This window comes from Calliphora vicina, chromosome 1 (genome assembly GCF_958450345.1).
Source record: "Calliphora vicina chromosome 1, idCalVici1.1, whole genome shotgun sequence".
NCBI lineage: Eukaryota > Metazoa > Arthropoda > Insecta > Diptera > Calliphoridae > Calliphora > Calliphora vicina.
The window spans coordinates 14,113,025-14,138,051 of NC_088780.1; the positions used below are offsets into that span (position 1 = coordinate 14,113,025).

General features: G+C 28.7%; 3 protein-coding genes across 4 annotated transcripts; 1 reads left to right on the plus strand and 2 right to left on the minus strand.

Moving 5' to 3' along the window:
* The first annotated feature begins 230 nt into the window (after nucleotides 1-230).
* Vha26 (V-type proton ATPase subunit Vha26) lies at nucleotides 231-5,247 on the plus strand. Its single transcript, XM_065499100.1, has 5 exons — nucleotides 231-360; nucleotides 479-589; nucleotides 1,767-1,979; nucleotides 2,066-2,392; nucleotides 3,416-5,247. The coding sequence occupies exons 2-5, from the start codon at nucleotides 557-559 to the stop codon at nucleotides 3,521-3,523; spliced, it is 681 nt and encodes a 226-aa protein (XP_065355172.1). The 5' UTR covers nucleotides 231-360; nucleotides 479-556; the 3' UTR covers nucleotides 3,524-5,247.
* Nucleotides 5,248-10,253: 5,006 nt separating this feature from the next.
* kra (basic leucine zipper and W2 domain-containing protein kra) lies at nucleotides 10,254-22,492 on the minus strand. 2 transcript variants are annotated; one of them, XM_065499101.1, is made up of 8 exons: nucleotides 22,336-22,492; nucleotides 19,870-20,118; nucleotides 19,376-19,476; nucleotides 18,633-18,771; nucleotides 16,576-16,741; nucleotides 15,481-15,944; nucleotides 15,222-15,344; nucleotides 10,254-10,692 (listed from the first exon to the last, which is right to left on the minus strand). In XM_065499101.1, exons 2-8 carry the CDS (start codon nucleotides 20,105-20,107, stop codon nucleotides 10,655-10,657), a joined length of 1,269 nt encoding a protein of 422 aa, XP_065355173.1. In that variant the 5' UTR covers nucleotides 20,108-20,118; nucleotides 22,336-22,492; the 3' UTR covers nucleotides 10,254-10,654. The 2 variants fall into 2 exon arrangements, with proteins under 2 accessions (XP_065355173.1, XP_065355174.1); XM_065499102.1 differs by lacking the exon at nucleotides 22,336-22,492 and adding an exon at nucleotides 21,347-21,672.
* A 1,119-nt stretch (nucleotides 22,493-23,611) lies between these two features.
* On the minus strand, nucleotides 23,612-25,012 carry mag (magro). The gene is made up of 2 exons (XM_065516200.1): nucleotides 24,879-25,012; nucleotides 23,612-24,810 (listed from the first exon to the last, which is right to left on the minus strand). The coding sequence occupies exons 1-2, from the start codon at nucleotides 24,975-24,977 to the stop codon at nucleotides 23,689-23,691; spliced, it is 1,221 nt and encodes a 406-aa protein (XP_065372272.1). The 5' UTR covers nucleotides 24,978-25,012; the 3' UTR covers nucleotides 23,612-23,688.
* Between the last annotated feature and the right edge of the window lie 15 nt (nucleotides 25,013-25,027).

A 25,027-nucleotide genomic window follows, 5' to 3' on the forward strand; every position in this document is an offset into this window, starting at 1 on the left:
AAATAAAGATATGTTACAAATTTTAGAAGAATACGGTTTATTTAAAGGAAATAAACCAACGCTTTTAAAAGGTAAAAACGTAAAAATATTAATTTCAACTGCAACAAATAAATTACAGTCAGCACTAAAATCCCATCTGGCAATTCCATATCACATTTAATAACACAGAGTTGCATTTTCCAAATACCTACTAAACACAACTCTTAAAGGCAAATGAAAACTGCCAAAAAATTTCCCTTCACATGATGGGATATTTTCCAACTACCAATCATATGATAGCAAAAAAGTTAAAAGTCAGAAATTTTTTGTACAAGACCAACGTAACTTGAAGTGGGCGCACACATCTACAAACTTCTGCAAGTGAATATCGACAGTTTTTAGTACAATTAAGCTTAAAAAACTGAATTTAATGGAAATTTATAACATTTAACTATAAATAACAGTGCAATAAAACTAATTCATTTCAATCATTTTACAGGAAACGTGTGAACGCGGCTTTATTTAATAAAAAAATTATCTTTGATTTGTGTGTAGAAATTAAGAAAAAAACAGCAAAATGGCTTTAAGCGATGCTGATGTACAGAAACAGGTAAGATAAAAAACTTTGCAAATAAAACGCCATTACATATATGCCAAATGAATTTTACTTGTAATAAACGAAAGGAGTTTCTTGAACAAATTAAGTTGTAAAAGTAATAAAATTCATTGATGAAAAATAGCTACAAGATGGCGTATTAAGTAGTAATGCCCAAGTCATGGGATATGTCATGTGAATGTATGTGTCTAGTTTTTTTATTTGTTTTGTTAATATTTTATTGTTACAAGCTAAAACTAAACAATTAGTTTTGTTAAATTAATGTCTCATTTCACTTTTAAATTCTTATTAGAATTCTTTGCAGAGGAGGAAAACAAAATTCCTTTGCATTTAGATATTTTCTGCAATTGTTAGAAAGAAAAATATATCCAAAGAAAAAAAAAAGAGTAGCAGTCATGTGACTTGGTTTTGTTGAAGGTTGCTCTCATTAGTAAGAGCAAGATAGTTATAGAGTTTTTGTGTTTGATGTTGCTCTTAACAGTTATTTGTCTCTTTCTGTAGTGTTATCACCAATGTGTATGCATTTATTGTGTGTATTTTAAAAAGAAAATAATTTAAAGGGGAATATTTTCTATAGAGGGTGGTGGGTGGCAGTTTGGGTACTACTTGATGATGTTTGTCAGACTGATAGAAAATGCTTAAAGGGAATAATAATTTAACTATGTCAACATTAATTTCTCTCTTCTTTTATGTTATGTGTAGGGCATTTTAATTGAAATTATATAATTTAATCATAGTTCCTAGGTTGATATTAAAGATAATAATAGTTAAAAGTATCTTTGATAGTAAAGGAAATTAAAATGCCAATAATGGAATTCGATTTTAAAACATTACCAGGAGTTTGGGGGTTTTGAACTTATTAATTTTGGTTATAATATTAGTAACTTAATATTGCCGGCCATTACATATTTTTTACTTTAAATTTACTCGACAGTTTTTTTGTATTAAGATCATCTAAAAGAAATTTATGCAATGTACCCGGTTTTAATAATTGATAACATTTCTATAAAAAAATATATGAATTTAACTGAAACCACAGCAAACTTCAATTCCTCAAAATGCTATTGATTCAAGCTCGAACAAAATCATTTATTACAAGTAAATTAATTTCCAGAATTATGTGTTATAGCATTGTAAACAAAATTATTAATTTTTTTTCACCGTCCCCCAGATCAAACATATGATGGCTTTCATCGAACAAGAGGCCAATGAAAAGGCTGAAGAAATCGATGCTAAAGCCGAAGAAGAATTCAACATTGAGAAGGGACGTTTGGTACAACAACAACGTCTCAAGATCATGGAATACTACGAAAAGAAAGAGAAACAAGTTGAATTACAAAAGAAAATTCAATCATCAAACATGCTTAACCAAGCTCGTTTGAAGGTAAGCTTATTTGGAAGAAATTTTTGATAAAAATTTTACATTTTATTTGTTTAACACGTTTTTCTTTTTGTTTCTTTAAAAAAAAGGTCCTCAAAATTCGTGAAGATCATGTAGGCAGTGTATTGGATGATGCCCGTCGCCGTTTGGGTGAGGTAACCAAAAATCCAAGTGAATACAGAGTTGTTTTGCAAAAATTGATTTTGCAAGCCTTGTACCAGACCATGGAACCCACAGTTATCTTACGCTGCCGCCAAGTTGATGTTGGTCTTGTCAATGAAGCCTTGCCCGCCGCCATTGACATGTACAAGCAAGAACTTAATCAAGATGTTGTTGTTAGTGTTGATACCGATAACTATTTGCCTGCCGATGCATGTGGTGGTGTTGAATTGATTGCTTTGAATGGTCGTGTTAAGGTAAGTTGTGCGCAAAGGGTATTATTATTTTTAATTGGGAACAATTAGGAACCCTACAATGTACAAAATGGAAATTATTACTTTTTGTGTTCAGTATCCATGGCGTACGTGTTTGAGTGTAATTCATGCAAATTTTATACATGAGTTTGTTTTTCTTTCTTTTTTAAAACTCATCCAAATGTATATAGTAATCACTTAGCGTATGTTTTTCACAAATCTGAAGTATTTTTACTTCCTTATAGACAAACGTGTGCTCAATTTTATTCTGTTATTAATTTAATATATTTGTCCTTCATTAAAAAACTGCCAATAAATATAAATTAGAAGACGAAATACATGCCAAAAATGTTTCCGATTTTATATTGTAGCAATGTGAAAATCTATAAACCACAAAGAAAAATCCAATAAATCAGTACTGGTTCTGGTTCGATTGCTATTTAAAATCGGTAATATCTAAGAATCGCTAAAATATAAACAAAAAACGATGATTACCTCGATTTGTTTTACCTATATTTCATATCCTGGATCGTTATATATAGCGGAGACGATATAAGCATGTCCGTCTATATGTTGAATTCAGCTTTCCGAAGCCCATAAATAACTTACATGCTTTTACATAAATATATCCGCTATAGTCCTGATTCGGTTAGTATTTAAAATCGGGAAAAAATATTTTTGAACCGATTTTTTTTTTTCAAAATCGGGAAAAATTATTTTTTAATTTTTTTTTAACCAAACGTTTTTTCAACAATTGATTTTACCAATTTATCCAAAAAAAAAATTGGTAAAAAAAAATCTGATTCAAAAATATTTTTACAGATTTTGAAAAAAAAAAATAATTTTTGGTGTGATTTTTTTTTTAATTTTTGTCAATCTTTATCTTAAATTATTCTTTGGTGAAGGGTATACAATGTGTATATCAAATAAAATCAAAATGTAACAAATCGTCCTTTTATTGAGTTTTTCCTTATCGAATTTTTTTATGTTATCTAATCTTTTTTCCATCTAATTTATATTTTCTAGGTTCCCAACACTTTGGAATCACGCTTGGAATTGATTTCACAGCAATTGGTGCCCGAAATTCGTAACGCCCTGTTCGGTCGTAACGTCAATCGTAAATTTGCCGATTAAGTATCTTAATTTTTCTTTTCTTCTACTTGTGTGCATAAATTTATTTAGCTTACAAATAATCATTATAATAATAATAATTACAAAAGAAAATGCAAACAAATTATTAATAACAACAGCAACAAAAATAACAACCAACCAAATGCAAAAAAAAAACAATTAACGAAATAATCACCTCCTCTATACAACCAAATAAAATGAAAAAAAAACCGCGACTAACAAACAAACATACTCTAATCCCCCAATCTTAACCAACAACAACTTAACATTTCTAATAACAGTTTGCGTTGATATTTATTGAGAGCATGTTCTGAAATAATCCACAAAAATAAAAGAAGCAAATTTTGTTTGGTTTAATAATAATGTTTATTTTAGATATTTTGTGAATGTTTGAAATAGATAATTTTAAAATCATCTTAAAAAAAAGGAAAACACTATTAATCTAAAAACAATGTTTAAGTTTTGTTTTTGAAGCCAGAAAGAAAATAGTTTAAAAAACATTAAAATAAAAATAAATTAAAGGAAAAAACAAGTTATACATATTTAAACATATTTACTTATACTACAAACAAAAACAAAAAAAAAACTACTAACTAAACTACCTACTATGTTATAACATATAAAACAAAAATTAATCATTAATTAATCTACATTTAAACATTCCTGTACAAAAAACGAAAGAAAAACTAAAGACAAAAACCCTTTAAAAAATATGTAAAATGTTAAATATAACAAAGTATTGTATTGTAAAGTTGTACTTTTTTCAACAACTCTTTTTTTTGCCCCTAAATTTTGTTAAATATTTTTAAGTTTTGTCATTCACTCATTCCTACCTTCTAAATTCCTTTAAAACCTCAAAAGCTGTGTTATTTTTTGAGATATTTGTTAAAGCTTTATTTACAAGAAAAAACTGCCAAAAAATAGCTAAAAAAACATTAAACAACTAAATTTTTTATAATATTTTTCTCCATAGGTTTCTTGTGTTATAACTTTGGGATCAGCATCCTTTATATTTTATTTAAAGAAATTGTGAAACAAAATTTCTCTATTTAAAATGTAGAGTTTCTCAAAGTAAACATAAAAAATCTATATATTTCATTCTCTTTGAAAATACCCGATAAAACGATACATGTGTGTGTGGGTTAAAACTTCTTTGATTTCTCTCTTCTCTTAAAAATGCTTTAAAAAAACTCCCTTTATTTATGGCCTAAAAAACTCTTTGTCGTCATAAACTCACTAAATTTCTTTTGATTTTTGTTACAGTTTTTTTTAAAATAAATTTACTTAAAATTATCTAAATGTTTAATAGTAAAAAATTGCAAAAAAAATCCCGTTGGAAATTAAAATTCTTCAAAAACATCTGAGAAAATAATTATATTTTTAGAAACCACCAGGCTTTTTAATAACACAGCTTTTTTAATTTTCCTTGTATTTTTTTATTTTCCCTCTAATGAAAAAAGTGCTTCTTTAAAGTTTTCCTTTTTTCTATCGAAATACTATAATAAAGATTTTGTTAAATTTATTTGCCCGTTAATTTGTTTATTATTATTTAATTTAATTAAATGTTGCTGCTGTTTTTTTTGTTAAAAATGAATTAATAAAAATCATTATTATAAATACTGTATAATTTTTATTATTTTAATCCCTCCTTTTTAATGATTTATTTTTTTTTTGTTTTGTTCTCTTGTTTATTAAGTATTAATAAAATTTACCCACAAACAAATATACTTTCTTGCTTTTGGCGTTATTTTAAAAAGTAATTAAATTAAAACAAATATAAAACAATAATTATACATAAATAAATAAATATAAATTAAAAAAGAAAAAAAAACCAAATCAACAAAAATGTCTAACCCCGGCTTTGAATTTGAATGAATGAATGAATACCTTGCAGCTTCTATATATTCTCATCAATAATTCTTAATATTAATACAATTTAAATTTCTTTTTTCCCTCAGCGTAGGCATTATTGAATTCTTCTCTAGGCTTCTGCATTTCGAACATGATTTCCTTTTGCTCTTTGCGGGTAAAAGTATACATGGTTCTTCTGCCTTAAATGTCTCCCCCAGAATTGGCTTTGTCACAAAAAGTTTTGAGACATCATTTGAGACTCACGTTAACCTGGACAATATGTTGAAAAACTATTTTTTATGTATTTTGTTTGTTTTTTGTTTAAAAACTTATTTCTATGTATGTGTGTATTGTTTTTAAATAAAATAAAAAGAATTATTTATGTATTAAACTGGTGTCTAGTAGATTGATATAAATTTAATATACATATGTAAGTTAGCGAAGACATAAACCGGATTCCCAGCTGTTGAGATATCTGCACAAATGATGTGTTACAGGGTGACATTATTAAAATGTTCCCCTAGCCATCTTAATCAGCCCAATTATGAATAAAAAAATTCCCCGGAAGTTTTTTCCCATTGAATTTGTATAGGAAAAATGAGAAAAGGGAAAAAACTCCCGGTGAATTTTTATTTATAATTGGGCTGAATATATTACGTTTTATGATTCCATTAAGGTAGGCTCACACATGACAAATATTTACTCAAAAAAGCGTAACCACTTTTTAGCACAAATTTTTTTGACGTGTTTAATCTTACAAGTGTTTTGTAAGATCAAACAGCATCAAATAAAATAAAACTCAATTTTTTGTTTTGAATTATCCTAAGTAAAATAAGTTTTTGAAATAAATAAAAGAATTCAAATGTATTTTATTTAGCGGTTACGTATTTTTCGTCAAATATTTGCATTTGTGACACTACCTTTAGAATAAAGAATGTTGCCCTTTGACATCCGTTATTGACAACATGACGTAAAACCACAAAATGAAATACTTGATTACCGAACCACAAAGTATAACTGTACTTCCCGAACTTGGGGAAAACATTGAACGACATTTATAGAGATGCCATCAATACCGCGGTTACAGGATACCGATTGAACCTTGTAGACTTGGAGAAAAACCTGCCGCTGAAAACAAGAGTATGTTTGCTGGTCCCGGAAAGACCGTGCCGTAGCAAATGAATGCCCTGCATGTGGTCAGGGTCCCTATGATACCCACACATATTCAACTGTCCAGCCAATCCTACTTCACTTAGTCCAATGTATTTGTGGATCAACACCGTTGAAGTAGCACAATTTCTTGGCCTTAACCTTTTTGGGGATGCACATACGGATTGTCTGCTGTCGAATAACGAATATGTTGCTTATTGAAAAAGCCATTCAAAAATAAGCTTCATCGAGGATAATGATGATACGTTGAATTAATTTTTGTTCAAACTTTTGCAGAGCCCATTTTTTTAGAAATTTAAACAGGGGCATACCTACCGCATTTGATATCGAGAAAAATTCATCGTAATTTTCTTATTTTATTTACGGTATTCGAAATCGATTATCAAAATTATTTGTCGATACGATAATTCATTCGATCACGAATGCGAACGATTTCAAAACGATCGATTTGAAACTTTTGAACCAATGGCTTATTATTTTCTAGAAATATGTATATAGCATAGCAAATAATTTAAAAGAATTTAGGAAAGTAAAGTGATACAAATTAGTTAATCGATTTCCATAAGATACCTGATAGTGTCTTACCGATTAATCGAATTGGGCCAACACTTGATATTCGGAATTAGAGTCCGACCGAATAGTCTGAATTCGGAAAAAAGGTTTTTCTTTAAAAAAAAAAACACTTTTCTGTTAAAACAAATTCACATTTTTTGGTGTTCTGTAAATCGAATCCAAACATATTCAATCAGCCCAATTATGAATAAAAAATTCCACGGGAGTTTGTTTCCCATTGAATTTGAATAGGAAAAATGAGAAAACGGAAAAAACTTCCGGAAAATTTTTATTCATAATTGGGCTGAATGTAAAAAATCGTTTTTGAAATCACTAGCCCTTACTGTGTGAAATTGCATTAAGATATGATCAAACATTTACGAGATATCGAATTATTTCCAAAATAAACAGACCAATCATGTATAAAAAAATCCGCGAGAGTTTTTTTCCCATTTTTAACGCTGAATTTGAATAGGAAAAATTCCCGCGGATTTTTTATTCATGATTGGCCTGAAAATGTTTTTAAACCACTGTGCATTAATACACACTCACTTTCATGAATAAAAAAATAAATTTGTTTAAAACAAAAATCACAAAAAACAATAACACTTTCTATACATAAGTTTGATAACTTTGAAATAACAAAATCACTTTCTCTTGCAAAATAGTAAAAGTGAAGTTTATTTAAAATTCAAATACGTTAAATAACATAAAATGTATATTATGGCAATGTGTAATACTTTAGATTTGAACAAAATCAAAATAGATCCTTTAAATCCTAGAGCAACAAAGAGTTAGGTCTTTGACATTGGAGTTTCCGATCTATGTGTATTTATCTATGGTAGCAGTACTCGTTCAAGTTTGGCATTGACTCCTCCAAGCAAGTTTTACAAAACTGTTATAAGGCCACTAGGTCCTTCTTGGAACGGTTTCAGAAACATGTGATCTAATTTTAAGATTATAAACAAATCGTATAATACTATTGAATAGAAGATTATACCTACGCATCAAAACACCACAAAATCCAGTAAAAACTTCAGCACAATACAACCAGCCTAATTATGAAAAAAAAAATCCCCGGTATTTTTTTCCCTTTTCTCATTTTTCCTATTCAAATTCTATGTTAAAAAAACGAAAAGGGAAAAAACTCCCGGGGAATTTTTTTTCATAATTGGGCTGAACATGTTAGACATCAATAATGCATGAGCAACATACTTTAATCAATCACCCCTATCGGCAATAACATGTGAAATTTTGTTCCCATGAAATATTCATTTCCCTCGAAGGGAAAATTGCTATCGGGAATATCATGATGAACTTTACATTCACAATAGTTGATTTTGTTCGTAACAGCTGTTTATTGTTTACAAAATTCCATCTAAAAATTTCACAACAAGGGGAATTTTTTTCACGTGAACAAAGTTGATGAACGAAAAAAGGAAAAGGGAAAATATTTCATGTGAAATGTTGATTCGCGATAGGGGTGAATGATTTGTGTTATTGCCTTTCAATTATGTATTTGTAAAAATGAGATAACGAAATATGTCGTCTCTCCTGTAAAATTTTAAAGTTGATAGACCCTTTTGCATTTTAGATGACGATATGTATTGTATACCTAATGCGTTTTTAAACGATGTGGGAGACCTACTTGTAGATATTTTTTTATAAATATGTACGTATATAGTCTGTTGATTTATTTCTATTTTTCCAGATTAGATGTTTATTTATTGAAATCTATAGTAATATAAAAAATCCCTTTGGACCAAATAAATGAGCTATTTTATTACTTAGTAGCAAATACCATATAATACAATTGGGTTTATGTGAATTTCAGTTCAGAATGATAACACCATTTCTAAATGCGTCACTGCACTGTCTGACCTGACAATACTGCAATTTTGAGATTATTGACCGAATACGGTTAATCGGCCGTACCCAATTAAGTAAACATTCGGAAATAAAACTTTATGAATAAAAATTCCGCGGGAGTTCTTTCCCTTTTCTCATTTTTCCTATTCAATTTCAATGAGAAAAAACTCCCGCGGAATTTTTTATTCATAATTGGGCTGTTTATGTTGAAACCATTTTCGAAAATACATAACAGGGGGAAAATTCTTGCACTCGTAATCGAAATAAATTTAGGATGCTTATTAGAGTTCGAGTAAAAACTCGTTCGTTATCGAGCACAATCACTATAATTTTCTATACAGTTTATTCGATATCGAATAAAAGAATCCCAAAAATAAATAAAACTCGCACGTTCGAATAAGTATTCGATCGTGTTCGACTGCGGTAAAGGGATTGACCCTTTTCTAAAACACCAAACGCAAAAAAATACCTAGTAAAACTATAAAAACCGAATATAATATTCGATCTAATCCGAACAATAAATATTAGTTTCCCTCAGTACCTCAAGGCCATAAATTGACACCCCCCGCTATAATTTAAAATTATCGCTAAATAAATAAACAATTTGTTTAAGTTTTCTTGTTGAATGTTTATTTTTTTTTTTTGTTAAATTATCTTAAATAAACTAATAAATTGAGGATATTAAAGAATCTAGGTCAAAATCAACTCAGAAAAAATAAATAAACATAAAAAGTGGTAATTTTTGTATAATTTATTTTTTGTTTATAACTTTTCTTTTGTTCTATGTTTACATTCATCTTAAATGATTTTACACAATAAATTCTTTAAAATTTCAGCAAATATTTATGTATTACACAATATTTATTTATTATTTTGTTTTTTACTAAGTGGTTTTATTAAAAAAATGTCTGCATAAAGTTTGAGAGGGAGTAGGAGAAAAATAATGATTTTATTCATAATTTTGAGAACAAAACTTTTTTTTTAGTTTTTGGGAAATAAATAAATCTGATTTTGTGGACTCACATTCTAGTAATTTTTGTATATAAGAGTTGTTTTGTTGTTTATTTTTTAAATTTTTTTTTTATTTTATTTTATTTTTGTTTTGTAAATATACATGTATATAATTTATGTTCAAATAATCATCATTCTTAAACAAATACATATAATGAATGAGAATGAATTAATGATGAATGCATAATACATTTTGTTTAGAGTGTGACTTTTTAACTTTTACTTTTCTGTTGTTGTTATTGTTGTTTTATTATAATATTTAATATTGCAATAAAATATGTTGTTGTTGTTTTGTTTTATATTTATGTCAATTTTATTTACTGCCGTCAAAATTTTGTATTAAATTTAAGTTTCATTTAGTTGTTTTTTTTTTGTTCTTTTGTTTCATACAATAATACATGGTTGTTGGTTGTTTTGTTTGTCATTAACTTTTTTTAACTTGGTGACTTGCTGGTAATTTTTTTGAATTATTTTTTTCTTTAATTTCATATAAAATTGAGAGATTATTTATTATAGTTGTTGTTGTTGATATTAGCTGGTGGTTGTGGTGGTAGAGTTTTATTCTTAAAGATGCTTACAAAATTGGAGAGATGAATTTGAATATTTTTTTGTTTAATCTATGTTCATGCTTCTTGCAAAGATATCGCTGGCAATGTTTGGAACTTTCTCAGCCATATCTTGTTATTCTCCATTCTTTTGTTCATCCTCAGATTCAGATTCTAAAATGAAAAGAAATTAAAAGTTGGTTTTTAATATAAATTTGAAATAAAATAAAATTTTGTTTCACAATAGCCCCAAAGCCTAAATACGCTAATTCTTCTATTGACCTAGCTGCAACAAACATTGAAATCTCACGTCAGTTTTTATGTTAAGAAAATCTCAAAATCGTTTAAACTTTTATAATAATGTACCAGCAATTATTGGCCAAAAATATCTATGAGTTAATAAGATAAATGGACACCCAATCACTGGCCTAGCACTGTTAATCTGGCAACATGGTAACCTGAATAATGTTGTGGTTTTAATCAACATATTCGTTCTCAAGACAGTGGCCATTATCTTCTCTTTTTCAAAAAAAAAGAAGACAAATTATACTTTCATTTGTTAAAAAAAAATTAACAAAATGTTTACAAATTACAAAACATAACACACTTCCATAAACAATAAGAATTTTTGTTAAAGATCTCATTGGCCTATTGAATCTATTTATATAAAATTAATCTCTAACTGAAATTATTTCTTTTCAAAAAAAAAAATGTACCAGCAATTATTGGCCAAAAATATCTATGTATAAATAAGATAAATGGACACCCAATCACCGGCCAAGCACTGTTATTCTGGCAACATGGTAACCTGAATAATGTTGTGGTGTTAATCAACATATTCGTTCTCAAGACAGTGGCCATTATATCTTATCTTTTTCGACAAGCGAAATTTTACAAAATCATATCAATAAAATGAAAAATTCACATATTCATTTTTTATTCCCAAAATATAATTTATAATCAGCCCAATTATGAATTTTCCCATTTTTCCTATTCAAATTCAATGGGAAAAAACTCCCGGGAAATTTTTTATTCATAATTGGGCTGAATAACATTTGTTAAAGATCTCATTGGCCTATAGAATCTATATTTAATTTAGCAGACAATTAGGCAAGCAAAAATCTATTTATTAATCTGGCAAACTTGTACAATAGAAAATGTTAGGATTTATTTTTAACAAAGTCATTCTCAAAGTTCGCCCTTTTAATTTATATTTAACCGAAATTCTTTGTTATAAATGTACCAGCAATTATTGGCCAAAAATATCTATGTTGTAAAAGATAAATGGACACCCAATCACCGGCCGAGCACTGTTATTCTGGCAACATGGTAACCTGAATAATGTTGTGGTTTTTATCAACATATTCGTTCTCAAGACAGTGGCCATTATCTTTTCTTTTTTTTTTTAAAAAAAAAAGAAGACAAATTATACTTTATTTTGTTAAAATAAATTTAACAAAATTTTTTTTACAAATTTTAGAATTATAAAATAAGCTATAAATAACATTTGTTATAGATTTCATTGGCCTATAGAATCTATATTTAATTTAGCAGACAATTAGGCAAGCAAAAATCTATTTATTAATCTGACAAACTTGTACAATAGAAAATGTTAGGATTTATTTTTAACAAATTCATTCTCAAAGTTTGCCTCCATTTGATTTAAATAAAATAAATCTTTTACAAAAATTCTTTAGAATAATGTACCAGCAATTATTGGCCAAAAATATCTATGTAAATAAGATAAATGGACACCCAATCACCGGCCGAGCACTGTTAATCTGGCAACAATGTTAACCTGAAAAATATTGTGAATTTTTAATCAACCAAATTTCGTTCTCAATCAGTTGCTCAAAAAAAATATAATTAATACACAAAACTTGTTAAAAAGTTAAGAGAAATTTTGTGACATTGATTATTGGCCTAGTATAACTATGATTAAAGTAGCTAGGACACCCAACCAATGCACATTTAATCTAGCACACTTGTACAAAGACAAAGATAAATTAAATAAATCAAAGTCAATCTCAAAAAGTATGCATACAATAATTAACCATAAAAGAAATAAAATATACAACTAGTTTTATAGTAAAATAAATTGATCTAAATTTGTTATTATATTCAGCCCAATTACGAATAAAAATTCCCTGGGAGTTTTTTCGCTTTTCTAATTTTTCCTATTCAAATTCAATGGTGTTAAAACTACCGGGGAATTTTTTATTCATAATTAATCTGATTGTTTTTAATTTGTCATAGATTTCATTGGCCTATAGAATCTATATTTAATTTAGCAGACAATTAGGCAAGCAAAAATCTATGGTTTAATCTGGCAAACTTGTACAATAGAAAATGTTAGGATTTATTTTTAACAAATTCATTCTCAAAGTTTGCCCTTTTAATTTATATTTAACTGAAATTCTTTGTTATAATGTACCAGCGATTATTGGCCAAAAATATCTATGTGTTAAAAGATAAATGGACACCCAATCACCGGCCGAGCATTGTTTATCTGGCAACATGGTAACCTGAATTATGTTGTGGTTTTTATCAACATATTCGTTCTCAAGACAGTTGCCTTTAATTTCTGGTTTGTGACACAATATTTTTATTAAAACATAACAACTTAGTATAACAATAACCCCAAAAAATCAAGCACTTGAACATTTTGTTGGAATTTGACTTGAATTATAATATAATTTTATGTTTTAAAATTGAAAAAATTCCCAGTAAGCACCAAAGCCCCAAAAATTCAAGCACTTGAAGATTTTGTTGGAATTTGACTTGAATGCAAATGTAATTATACTTTAAACATGAAAAATATTTGAAAATTTATTTATTTTTCAAACAAAAAACATATGGCTTGAATTTATTTTTCCTTTTTACTAGAGAATGCTATTGAAATAAAGTGTGGGTGTGTTCGTAAATGCAGTAAATTTGTGCATCACTGATGCCACGACCTGCAAACTTTTGCAACATATAACTTAATGATGCATCGGTTGCACAAATTTGCAGCATCACTGCCAACAATTTGCTTTAAAAAACGTTTGACGTTAATCAATAATCGCAAATATGCTTTTTCGAACGCTAAAATTTTAATTTACTGCAGTGATGCAATCATACTGAATTTACGAACACGCCATGTAATACAACTGTAATTCAATTGCTTGACTATAATTCAAGGCTTGAATTACACTTGCTTTCAACTTGCTTTCCAGTAAAAATGCTTACTGGGAAAATTGAAAAATTAAATATTTTTCAAACAAAAAAACACGGCCTGAATTTATATGTTTCCTTTTTACTGGAGTATTGAAATAAAGTGTAATACAACTGTAATTCAAGGCTTGAATTACACTTGCTTTAAACTTGAATTTCAGTATAAATGCTTATTGGGAAATTCTTTACACAATTTAGAACAAAAAATTAATTTTTGATAAAAAATAAACTTTCAGACAATTTTACTGAAAATTTATATTCTTAAAAAGTTTTTTTTTTCAAAAATTATTTTAAATCCTGGTGATTAGTACTTAAAAATAGATACATTTTTGAATTTGTATGAATTATACATATTTGAATTCGCTAAATATTTTCTTTCCAATTGAAATGAAAGACCCCAGGGGGCCACACCATAATACGATTTGAAATTGAAAATATTCGAATTTGTATAAATGTTTGGATTGTAATTTCAGTAGACCTCTTTGAGGTTTTTTAGACCGCCTGGGGGTAAAGTTCCTCAAACACTTTACAAAAATTGTGCTGTCAAAATTAAAATTTGAGAATTAAAAAAGAAGTACAAAATGTTATATTCAACTCCCGGGGTTTACTCCATAATTCGATTTGAAACAAAACAAAAAGAGAGCTATATTCGGCTGTGATGAATCTTATATAAACTTCACCAAAGTATACTTTAAGATAAAGATAGAAAACAAATTTTAATGAAACAAAATTTTTGTAAAAAATAATTTAAATGTAATATTTAATGCAAATTTTACCCAAAAATATAAATTTAAAGGAAATATATAGAATTTAGTCACAATCGCAAACCAGTTTTTATACAAAGTAAATGTTTCATACAAAGAAATCTAGAAATTTCGTAAAAGAGTTGGCAATTTTTTTGCAAACTGGAAAAAACTGGACAAGTAAATGTATGATATTAATTTAGCAGCCTTTCGACACTAGTTAAGCCTTGGTATTTAACAGCAAAATTAGTTCTAATAAGGTGCATAAAGAGCGGCAAGGGCCTTTTATATTAATAATATTTAAAATTATATTTAGTTTATCCTATCCCTCGTATTCACAACCATATGACCAACATGTTTTTAATAACAATTGCCGAGTAAAATGTTATAATTTTAAGTTTTGTTAGTCATAAAGTTGGGAATATATATCTAAATAAATATCTTTTTATATATATTTAAGTTGAATGTGACAAAATTGGTTTTTAATTCAATGTTCATTGATTTCCAGCATTAATTCCCTACACCCTAAATAAATAATCAAGATTGAGTTGACAATGAGTTTTTAATAAATTTTCCCGTATATTTCTATTTCTGATCAAGACATAAGTAAATAATTCTCATAAGCTAAGATTGTGTTCTGTCATTTTGCTGATAATCCAAACAATCCACCCAATTGAATTGAATTTTTTTTTTCTATTGACACTTTTATTTTTAACAACCCATATATAAGTTTAAAGAGGTGCTTACCTTCTTCGGCATTTTGTAGCCATTCAACAAATTTCTTCATTTGTTCAAGGAAATGCATTTTACCCTTGCTAGAATGGGCATCTTTGTACCAACGCATGATAACCACTTCCGATAGAATTTCAGCTAAAAAGAAAATAATAAAAACAAATGGAAAATTAATAAAAATGTTATATAGATATATTATTAACTGTATATTCAAGTAAAGCAAACAAAACAAAAATAAATATTAAATAAATCTTCCATTCATCCATCTACTTACTTTTGTAAAACAATAATATGATCTTCTGGAAAGCTTTCATAAAGTTCATATTCTCATAACAGAATTCTTGAACTTTCAAGATCAATGATAATTCTGCACGATCGGTGCCGGTAAAGGCCTGGAATAGAGGGCAATAGTTTTTCAAATGGCGTACAGCTTGATCGGTAACCAATTCCTCTTTCTTGTTCCATTCGCCTAGCGACATAATGGTCGACCATATAATGACGATAATTTCGTTTTCCGGAATGTTGGATTTAGCGGCAAATTCTTTAATGTCTGCATTGATTTCTGAGTGTGGTTTCTCATCGTTAATATCATCAATAAGGGTTTGTTGCAATTCACGTTTAGCCTCTTGACTGGCTTGGGCTTTATGCAATTTAATAATTTCAGTGAGTTCCTTGTCAAGGAAAACTTGTTTAAAATTCTCTTCAGTACGTTTGTTTGGTGGGAAAAAGTCCATAAGTCTGTAAAAAACCAAAAGTAGAAACAAAAATGGGTTAAAATAGTGTAAAATAAAGGGTAGACATTTATAAAAATAAAAAGACTAACATTTTAAAATATGTGGAATGGAGCGAGAAAAGTACTTTTTTAAAATTAACTTTTTGAAATAGATGGAAAAAACTACTTTATTTGAATACTTTCAGGCTATTTTAAAATTAATGGAAGAAAGTACTTTTTGTGAACTTTTGAGAATAAAAGGATGAAAAAAAAGTCTAAGAAATTTTTTTGAAATGGATGTAAGAAATTACTTTATGAGAACTTTTCGAAAGGGACAGAAAATAGTACTTTTTTGGGGACTATTTTGAAATTAACATTTGAGATTTCTAAATTATCCAAAATTATTTAAAAAAATAAAACTAAACTAACATTAACATTTTAATTTCAAATTTTTGTTTTAAATTTACTTTGTCAGATTTCAAATTGTTACACAAATATTCGCAATGAAACATTTGCTAATTAAAACCAAAACCTATTTAATCTAGGACAGTTAATTAAAGAAATTGGTTTGATTACAATAAATGTTTACACCAAATTTCTTCCTGAAACTTTCCGTAATGTATAATAAAAGATAATAAAAAGAAATGTTCAACTTACTTGCTTTCTAAACCACCCTTCTTAAGTGTTTGTATAAGGGAAGCAATACCCTTCTCCTGTTTAAAGGTGACAAATAGTTCAACCAAAAAATCAAGAGCAATACCATCCTTTATTAAATGTTCATTATTGAGTACCAATAAAACAGTGGGTGGCACCGAACCATTAACTGCAAAAAAAAGATACAATATTAATTTATTAATAAATATTTGTTTTGTTGTTGTTATCGGGATTATTATTATTAATGTGTAGTTTCATAATAGTAGAATGTAATTGGGTTTGTGTCTTTTGCCTCTAGTAATATAAGGTAAAAGTCAGTACGCCAAAATGTAGTTTAATATGCCACTCATGTATTAACTCTTATCTGATGGAAAACAAAGATAAAAATCAAATTTGGTTAAAGTGGCATGGTTGTACCGAAATTTTATATGTTTAACATTTATTAAAAAAGTAAACCAGAAATAAATAAACATGTTAAACAAAGTGTGTGCGATCTTTCGAAAAATTTAAGTTTTTTTTATAAAATTGAAAAGTAACGTATAATTTGACAGTAACCAGACAGGGAAATCAAATGAATAATTAGAATGTATAGTTTCGAATGATTACGTTTCAAACAGTTACCAAAGGAAAATAGTTTTGGAATTACTGCCAGTTAACCTAAAGAAAAGTGAATCGAACGAATTGTTCATTCTTTCGAATTGGTTATAATAACCATTTCCATCGAAGGGAAAATTGCTATCGTGATATTCCCATGAACATTTCATTCACAATAGTTGATTTTGTTCGTAACAGCTGTTTATTGTTTACAAAATTCCATCTAAAAAATTTCACAAATGGGAAAATTTGAACAAAGTTGATGTGAAATTTCATGTGAAATATTGATTCGCGATAGGGGAGATTATTAATGTGTATTTTCATAATAATGAAATGTAATTGGGTTTGTGTCTTTTGCCTCTAGTAATATAAGGTAAAAGTCAGTACGCCAAAATGTAGTTTAATATGCCACTCATGTATTAACTCTTATCTGATGGAAAACAAAGATAAAAATCAAATTTGGTTAAAGTGACACGGATGTACCGAAATTTTATATGTTTAACATTTATTAAAAAAGTAAACCTGAATCAGCGATCTTTCGAAAAATTTAAATTTCTTTTATAGAATTAAACCCGGCAGGTAATCAAATGAATAATTGTTTTGGAATTGTGCCCCCAGGAGCCCAAATACGAATCGTATTACTCAGTGCTCCCCAGGGGATTATATCTTAATTGATGTTAGGATATATTTTGGAAAAAATCCTATAATTGAAATATCAAAATAATTTGTTTATAATCGTTTTCGCATTAGCCCCAGGGGGACTAATGAGTAATTATTTTCAAATAGTTACCAGGCGACAATAGTTTTGGAATTACAACCAGTAATTCCGAACAAATTGTTCATTCTTTCGAATGAGTTTTAAATAAATATGTTCTGGCTCACTTTTCTTTGGATATCGAGGAACAATTATTTAAAATTCATACAAATTCGAAATTTGATTGAATCGAATAACGCCTCAGAGGTACTAAATCATAATTCTTTATTATGTTTAATCCACTTTGTGGACTAATGTCTAATTATTTTCCACTAGGCCAGGATCGGATGGGTAATTTATTCAAATTTAAACTATTTTCGAACGGAATTACGCAGTAACCCTGACTATAACAATTCTTACACAAGTCTTTTGGAGTCATATTAGCCGCGTAGTCCCAGGTCTCAAATTATATTTATTTAACCAGGGCCATTATTTTCGAATAAAAAATATAAAATTTACATTACGAAAAATCGCTTTGTTTTTAACAAATTATAAAATTTTGTAAGAAGTTAAACAAAAACACAAACATCTAGAAGCAAACATTTGCAAATTAAATTCAAAATCTTTAATAATTTAATATGGGAGAGTTAATTAAAGAAATTGACTTAGGAAATCAATGACAAATTTCTTCCTGAAACCTTCCGGAAACAATATTTGTTTTTTGATTGTTAGATTATTACTAAATAATGTTTTCAATAATTCAAATACATACCTAACCATAGCGCTGTCATACGCGCAAGTTTAATGCGTTCGCTTGGAGTAAAACCTTTAATGAAGACTAATACTTTCTTCATTTCCTCCTCGAACATCTTCTCCAAGTACTTATATCGACGCATGAGCTTGATGAATACCTAATAAAAAACACAAATAAACAAACAACAAAAGTTAATAAAAAAATCTTTATAAAAAATAAATAACTTAAATTTTTGTTGTTGTAATGTTTCATAGAAAGAAATCTGAAAATTTCATGGTGTAAGGAAAAAACCAGACAAGTAAATATATGATTTTAATTTAGCAACCATTCGACACTAGTAAAGCTTTGGAAAATATACAGCAAAATTAGTTCTAATTAGGTGCATACGGAACAAAAAAAATACATTTTAATTGATTTTTGCTCTCATAACAATAAATTCAATATCATGAGAAATTCTATTTTACTCTACATTGCAAACTGTTTCATGTTTGTGTAGTAAAAAAAGCAATAATTTCTAATTTTCTCCATCATGACATCTACAACTTGTCTCCCATAGCAAGACAAACAGGTTTGTGCTGCTATCAGAGACAAGTTAATAAACAATAAATAAAAATGTATATTTTTATATAGACTTAGAACATACATAATACATAAATAACACTTGAATTTGAAAGCAACAAGGTTATTTAAATGACATTATGAACATTGTTATTAACTATTACTGTAATGGAAAGGAAATTAAAACAAAACAAACAAATTACCTGCTCATGGTTACGCATTGCTTCCATATCTTCGGGGGCTTCGAATATACAAAAATTTGTGCGTGGCTTCTCGCCATCCTGTGAGATTGAACCACCAGGAACTATAAAAAAAATAAAAAAAAGTACATTAATTAAATATTAAGATATAAATTCCAAGTTAATCGTAATTTTTACTAGCTTAAACAAAAAACAATGACTAAACTTTAGTTTAAACTATGAAATATTTAAACCATGCTTAAATAAGCATGAACTATTTAAATCAATCATTTAAAGCACCGCTGGTAAAGCGAAGCTTTGGGTGCTAGTTTAACTAAACATTAACATAAATATGAAATTGTGTAATTAATCTATGAACGATTTAAACCAACTCTGGTAAAATGAAGATTAAACCAAGTTGGGTGCAAATTTAACTAGACTTTAACTTAAATATTAAATTGTTTAATCTTTGAGAATTTTTTAAATTAAATTAATTTTAAAAATTATAAGAAACTTACCTAAGAGACCACCAGCAATTAATATGTCAAATAGTACTTCGCCGTAACGGCGATAATCAAGTTTATTACCAGCGATATCTAAATATTTAGAGATTTTTTCTAAGTCACCTTCAGTTGTTTCGAGACCAGCAATGACCGCATCACGGAATCCCGTTGGGTCATATTTTTCTCTTTCATCTCTTTTTCTGGTCTTGATGCGCTGACCTGATAGTACTGGTCTTTCAGTTTTTTGACTCATACAATAAATTGCTAAAGAAAAAGGAAAACAAACAGAAATTGATATTAAGTACATGTTTAAAAGTAAAATTATTAAATTAGAATATACATATTTTTAATAGTATAAGATTATAACTGGCCAAGTAAATCAATTAAATAATATGCTTGGACAATAGAAATAATCTTTGGAGTTTTTTCTGGCATTCCCATATTACTCGTTAACCTGAGGTTAAATATTAAGGTTACGAGGCAAGTGTAAAATGCCAAAGTTTAATACAAATAAAATAAGTTCTAATGTTGTAAAAGACAAACCAATGCAGTAATAAAGCTGAATTTTACTTTTATAACTTTATGTATGCAAATACATTTTTGGCCTGCTCTCGTATAACTTTAGGATTTAACTTAACAATTTCTTTAGAAACTTCAAACAAATATGTTATTAAACAAAAACAAATAGCATGACTCATTTCTATTTTTCTAATACTTCATGAAAAGATTAAATATTGCAGCACCACGTCTTTTTGGAGATATCAATTCTTCTTTATTTCAACATTGTTGTTTCACTTCATTGCTTTCAATCTAACCTCAATTTTAAGAAAACATATTAAAAACAAAAACAAATTTGACAAATGGCCGCGCGACACATTATAAAAAAAGGCCACTAACACAACCACAAACAATACCTTCAACTACAGAAAGAGAGGCAAAGAAACAAAACACAAAGAAACAGAAATAATAAAAAAAAAAGCAATCAAAAGAAATTTAAAAAGAGCCCGTTAAACTAGAGAGAAATTCCTTTGAAAAATATTCGAGAAAGAAATAAAAACGAGGTCAATGAAATCTTTCACTTTTGCTACACAATACAAAAAAGATTATAAATTTTCATAAAAATATTTCGAAATTTATAACAAATAAAACAGGAGAATATGTACGTGCTTTTCTATAATTATAAACATAATTAATTTCCCCAAAAAAGTATTAAATTACGGAATTTTAAATTCTAGGTTATGTGTTAATTTAATCTAAAATGTAGGTTTATAAAATGTTTTTGGAAAACAAAATTTGGAATTTTAACGATCTAGGGGATACGATTTCGGACTTGTAAATAAAAATTTCGGGTTCGAGTCACAACATTTTTGTTTACAAAAACCTAATGCCGATAAACGATCGATCACCTCGAAACAATATAAAATCATATTAAAATGTACCTACATACATACATAGTTTATTAATTAAATATTAAAATAATTATTTTACTTACATATAAACGAAAAAAGCAAGAAACTTGTCTCTTAAATAGGAAATGTTACAATTTCCTGAATTTATGGATAACTTGGTGTTTTTTTTTTGTTTAAAACAAATATTTCCTTAATTAAATAATTTATTTAACCTCGTTGTATTAGTTATGTTAAATTTCACCCCTCCACAGCTTTCTTTTTGCTTGTAGTTTATTGAAATTGTACAAAATGACACGAATTCAAACTGTTGATTTTAATTTAAAATGCTAGCGAGCGGTAAAATTATACACACGCACACACAACCCTCACGTATATTAATAAATCAGGGTAAAAAAATGTTTAAGCGGGTTATATTTATATTGTTGTTCTGATTTTACTAAGTTTAAATTAAATTTTTTTATCACAATAAGTTACTTAAATTAATCTTAAATAAATAAATTATAAAAAAAATAACTTCGGAAAAATGTGTTTTATTAACTAAAGAAAAACAAAATGATTCAATAAAGTAAACCACTTGATTTCACGAATTCCGACAACTAAATGAGAAAGCAATAATGAAATGACATGTGGTGGCCGTCAAACACACACACACTCATAGCAAAAAATTAACAGGAAATGAAGGCATAGCAACGCCATATTGACAGCGTTGCAGCAAAAAGGTATCGAAAACAAAAAAAACATAAAACAATGAAAAAAAAACGAGGAAAAAACTCATTAAACGAATTTATATGTAAAAAATATCTAGATCTTTCTTTCACTTTATTTAGCAAATTAGTTGCTATTAATATAATAAATACCTTGCAAACACTAATTAAATTAGCCTTTTTGGAATTTTGCTTATATTTTTTACCATTAAAAAATACTTTAGTTCTTTTTTCAATTGGCGTTCCCTCTATTTGTATGTGGGCAGCCATTTTTTCTTTTGCATCATTTATTAACTTATTCATAATACTTAAGTTTTTTTTTATTAAATTAAGGATATTTATAATTGTCTTAATTTTATGGTACTTACGATTAAAACAAAAAAAATTTAGCACTGCCGATAAAAATTTATAGCGAAATAACTTTTTTCTCTATTGAAGTAACACACTCTTGTGACACACAAATTGTTAAAACGGGAAATGACAATGTGAAAAGAAGAATGACAAAGACTACAGGGTTGTATTTTATTTCAACTGAATGACTGGGTTGCTAAAAAGTGTACTAAAAACGATGTTGCCAAACAAGCTTTTAATAAAATAAAGATAAATGATGACCTTTTCCAAAATAATGTAATTATAGTTCTAAATAATAGTCATTTCAATGAGTTTTAATTATAAACAAAATTTCTTGAAAAATATACATAAAATATACAAAAAAAAAAATAATTCCTAATATTTCAATTAAAACATGCAGCACGAATTAATTCGTTGAATTAATTCCATAGTACTCCAAACGTATTGACTTCATTCCTTGTTGAATCATTCTCTGGTTAAAATGCATCTGCTCCTTATGCGAAATTAGTGGTAAAATTCCTCTAAATAAATAATATTCATATAGATTATAGTATACACCTCTTTCTCTCGATTAGAGAAGACCTAAGGAGATGGATATAGAGTTCTATAATATCTATGTTCCGCACCAGTAGCCAGCGGGCCCGACATGGGGACTTTAACTCGAAGCATTAGCTCTGGCACTCTAATTTAGGGGAAGACCAGAGAGATATGTGCTTTGTGATCTCGCAAGGCTTTGTGAATGACGATCCTCGTGGTTCTAGACCTATCAACGGCCTCCGATACCGTCAGCTATACCATTATCTTCCAGGACATCTTGCAGTCCTCAATGTCAAACAACTTGAAGAGATGCATCGTAAACTAACTGAGTGGCCACTAGTCGTTCGCAGAGTTTAAAGCAAATGCTCACTACCCTATAGAGTTAACTAAACAAGGAATACCTCCCTGTGGACACATCTTCAACATTCATGAGCTATGCGATGAAGTAAATGATAATCTCGAACTTTGCGATGGGGTCAAATTCAAATGGATTTATGGGCCAACCCGGTTGAAGTAGTACAATATCTTGACTTCTATGCAGAACCCCCCGATTCGAAAATTGTATAGTTTTACAACAACAACTAATGAATTATGGTTTGTGTAAATTCCAATTACCATCAGTAATAAGTGAGGTTGCGTGATATTTTACAACATAATTTCTTGTTATCTAAACACAATAATAATCTTATACTAAATAAAGACTCCTTAAAAGTCTTAAAATTAATAAAACCTCTTAAAAAATAGACCAAATACTACTAAATTTGTCTTTAAAATTTATTCAGAATAACTCGAATATATCACAATACTTATTTCCATATAAAATGTTAATCTATTTACAAAGAATCTTCATGTTTGAAAATATTTGCCATAACGGGATCATTTACCAGCTCCTTCATATTGTGGGCCACAATGAAATCCAAATGATTGAAACTTTGCTCAGGAACACGATAATCTCCCGCCAAGTGTGGCGTATTAGCGACCAAAGTATTAACATCTTTAGGATCACACAAAGCATCATTTGTACTGGAATACAAGTACGTAGGTGCCTTAATGTTGGCCAGATTATAGTCAGGAGCCTGTTCTTGGCCATAGATTTGCTTATTTTGTTTTGGACCATAATCCTTTTGACAAAAGCGACCCTTGTTGTAATCACTCAACTGAATATAATGAATACCCTGGTTGCTGGATGCACCGCCGGGATGGGTCTCCACCAGAACTTGCATAGCAGTGACATTGGTGTTAGTGTAACCTTCACCGGCAAAAAGAAGCCACAAATTTTTGCACAAGAACTTCAAAGCGGGATCAGTGCCACAAGCAGTATCCGCAACACCAGCAATCAAAGTGTTTTGAGGCAATAATTCCAAATCACCTAGAGCCTGATTCCAAATGCCACCCGGTTTACCCACTAGAGGACGGAAGACTTTGAAAGCATATGAGGTGCCATGTTCGAAGAAAGCACAAGGAGCCAACATATGGGCAGATTTAATTTTCATATTGTATTCTGGACGCTCAGACATCATGACAAAGTAAACGGTAGTACCTTGCGAATGACCAGCATAATGTATTTGCTGTTCACCCGTCTCCTCAATGATGAAATCGATCATGGTTGGAATATCAATTTTTCCAATTTCATGCCAATCGAAATGCCAGAATTTCGGATTGTTTAGAGAAATTTTGGTATTTTGTCTAGAATAAATATTGCCACGAGCATTGCCCAGCCAGACATCGAAACCGGCATCGACCATGAGGTAAGCTAAAGCATAATCGGGACCGGTGGACAGCCAACAATCGGAGTTACTGAAGAGACCATGTTGCAATAGAATAACAGGACGTTTGGCATTTTGATTTTGTAATTTATGTGAATAGGGTATACGGAATAAGTTCAAAACATAACCATCCTCGGTCTCTACATGATGCGATTCAGCTGGATAACCATGAGCGTGTATACGTTCATCCTATTAAGAAATAAAGAATTAATTCCAAGAAAATATTACTTTTTTTTATTAAATTTCAGTTTACATACCGTAGGAGTCATTTCTTTCAGCATACAGCTGGGATCCAATTTAGCAGCCGAGGCAAATGCCAATAGGCCTAAGCTAATTATCATACAAAAACTCCTCATTGCTGATGTTTTCCTATTCTTACAAAAGTCTTGACCGATTTTGTTTTGTT

Bases quoted from the DNA above. Each gene is read 5' to 3' on its own strand.
- Vha26 (XM_065499100.1), top strand. From the start codon at position 557: ATGGCTTTAAGCGATGCTGATGTACAGAAACAG. The intron at 590-1,766 runs GTAAGATAAAAA...ACCGTCCCCCAG, and splicing joins ATGCTGATGTACAGAAACAG to ATCAAACATATGATGGCTTT. The intron at 1,980-2,065 runs GTAAGCTTATTT...TTTAAAAAAAAG, and splicing joins TTAACCAAGCTCGTTTGAAG to GTCCTCAAAATTCGTGAAGA.
- mag (XM_065516200.1), bottom strand. From the start codon at position 24,977: ATGAGGAGTTTTTGTATGATAATTAGCTTAGGCCTATTGGCATTTGCC. The intron at 24,811-24,878 runs GTATGTAAACTG...ATTTCTTAATAG, and splicing joins TGAAAGAAATGACTCCTACG to GATGAACGTATACACGCTCA.
- kra (XM_065499101.1), bottom strand. From the start codon at position 20,107: ATGAGTCAAAAAACTGAAAGACCAGTACTATCAGGTCAGCGCATCAAG. The intron at 18,772-19,375 runs GTAATTTGTTTG...GTTTTTTATTAG, and splicing joins CAATGCGTAACCATGAGCAG to GTATTCATCAAGCTCATGCG. The intron at 10,693-15,221 runs GTAAGCACCTCT...TTTTCATTTTAG, and splicing joins GCTACAAAATGCCGAAGAAG to AATCTGAATCTGAGGATGAA.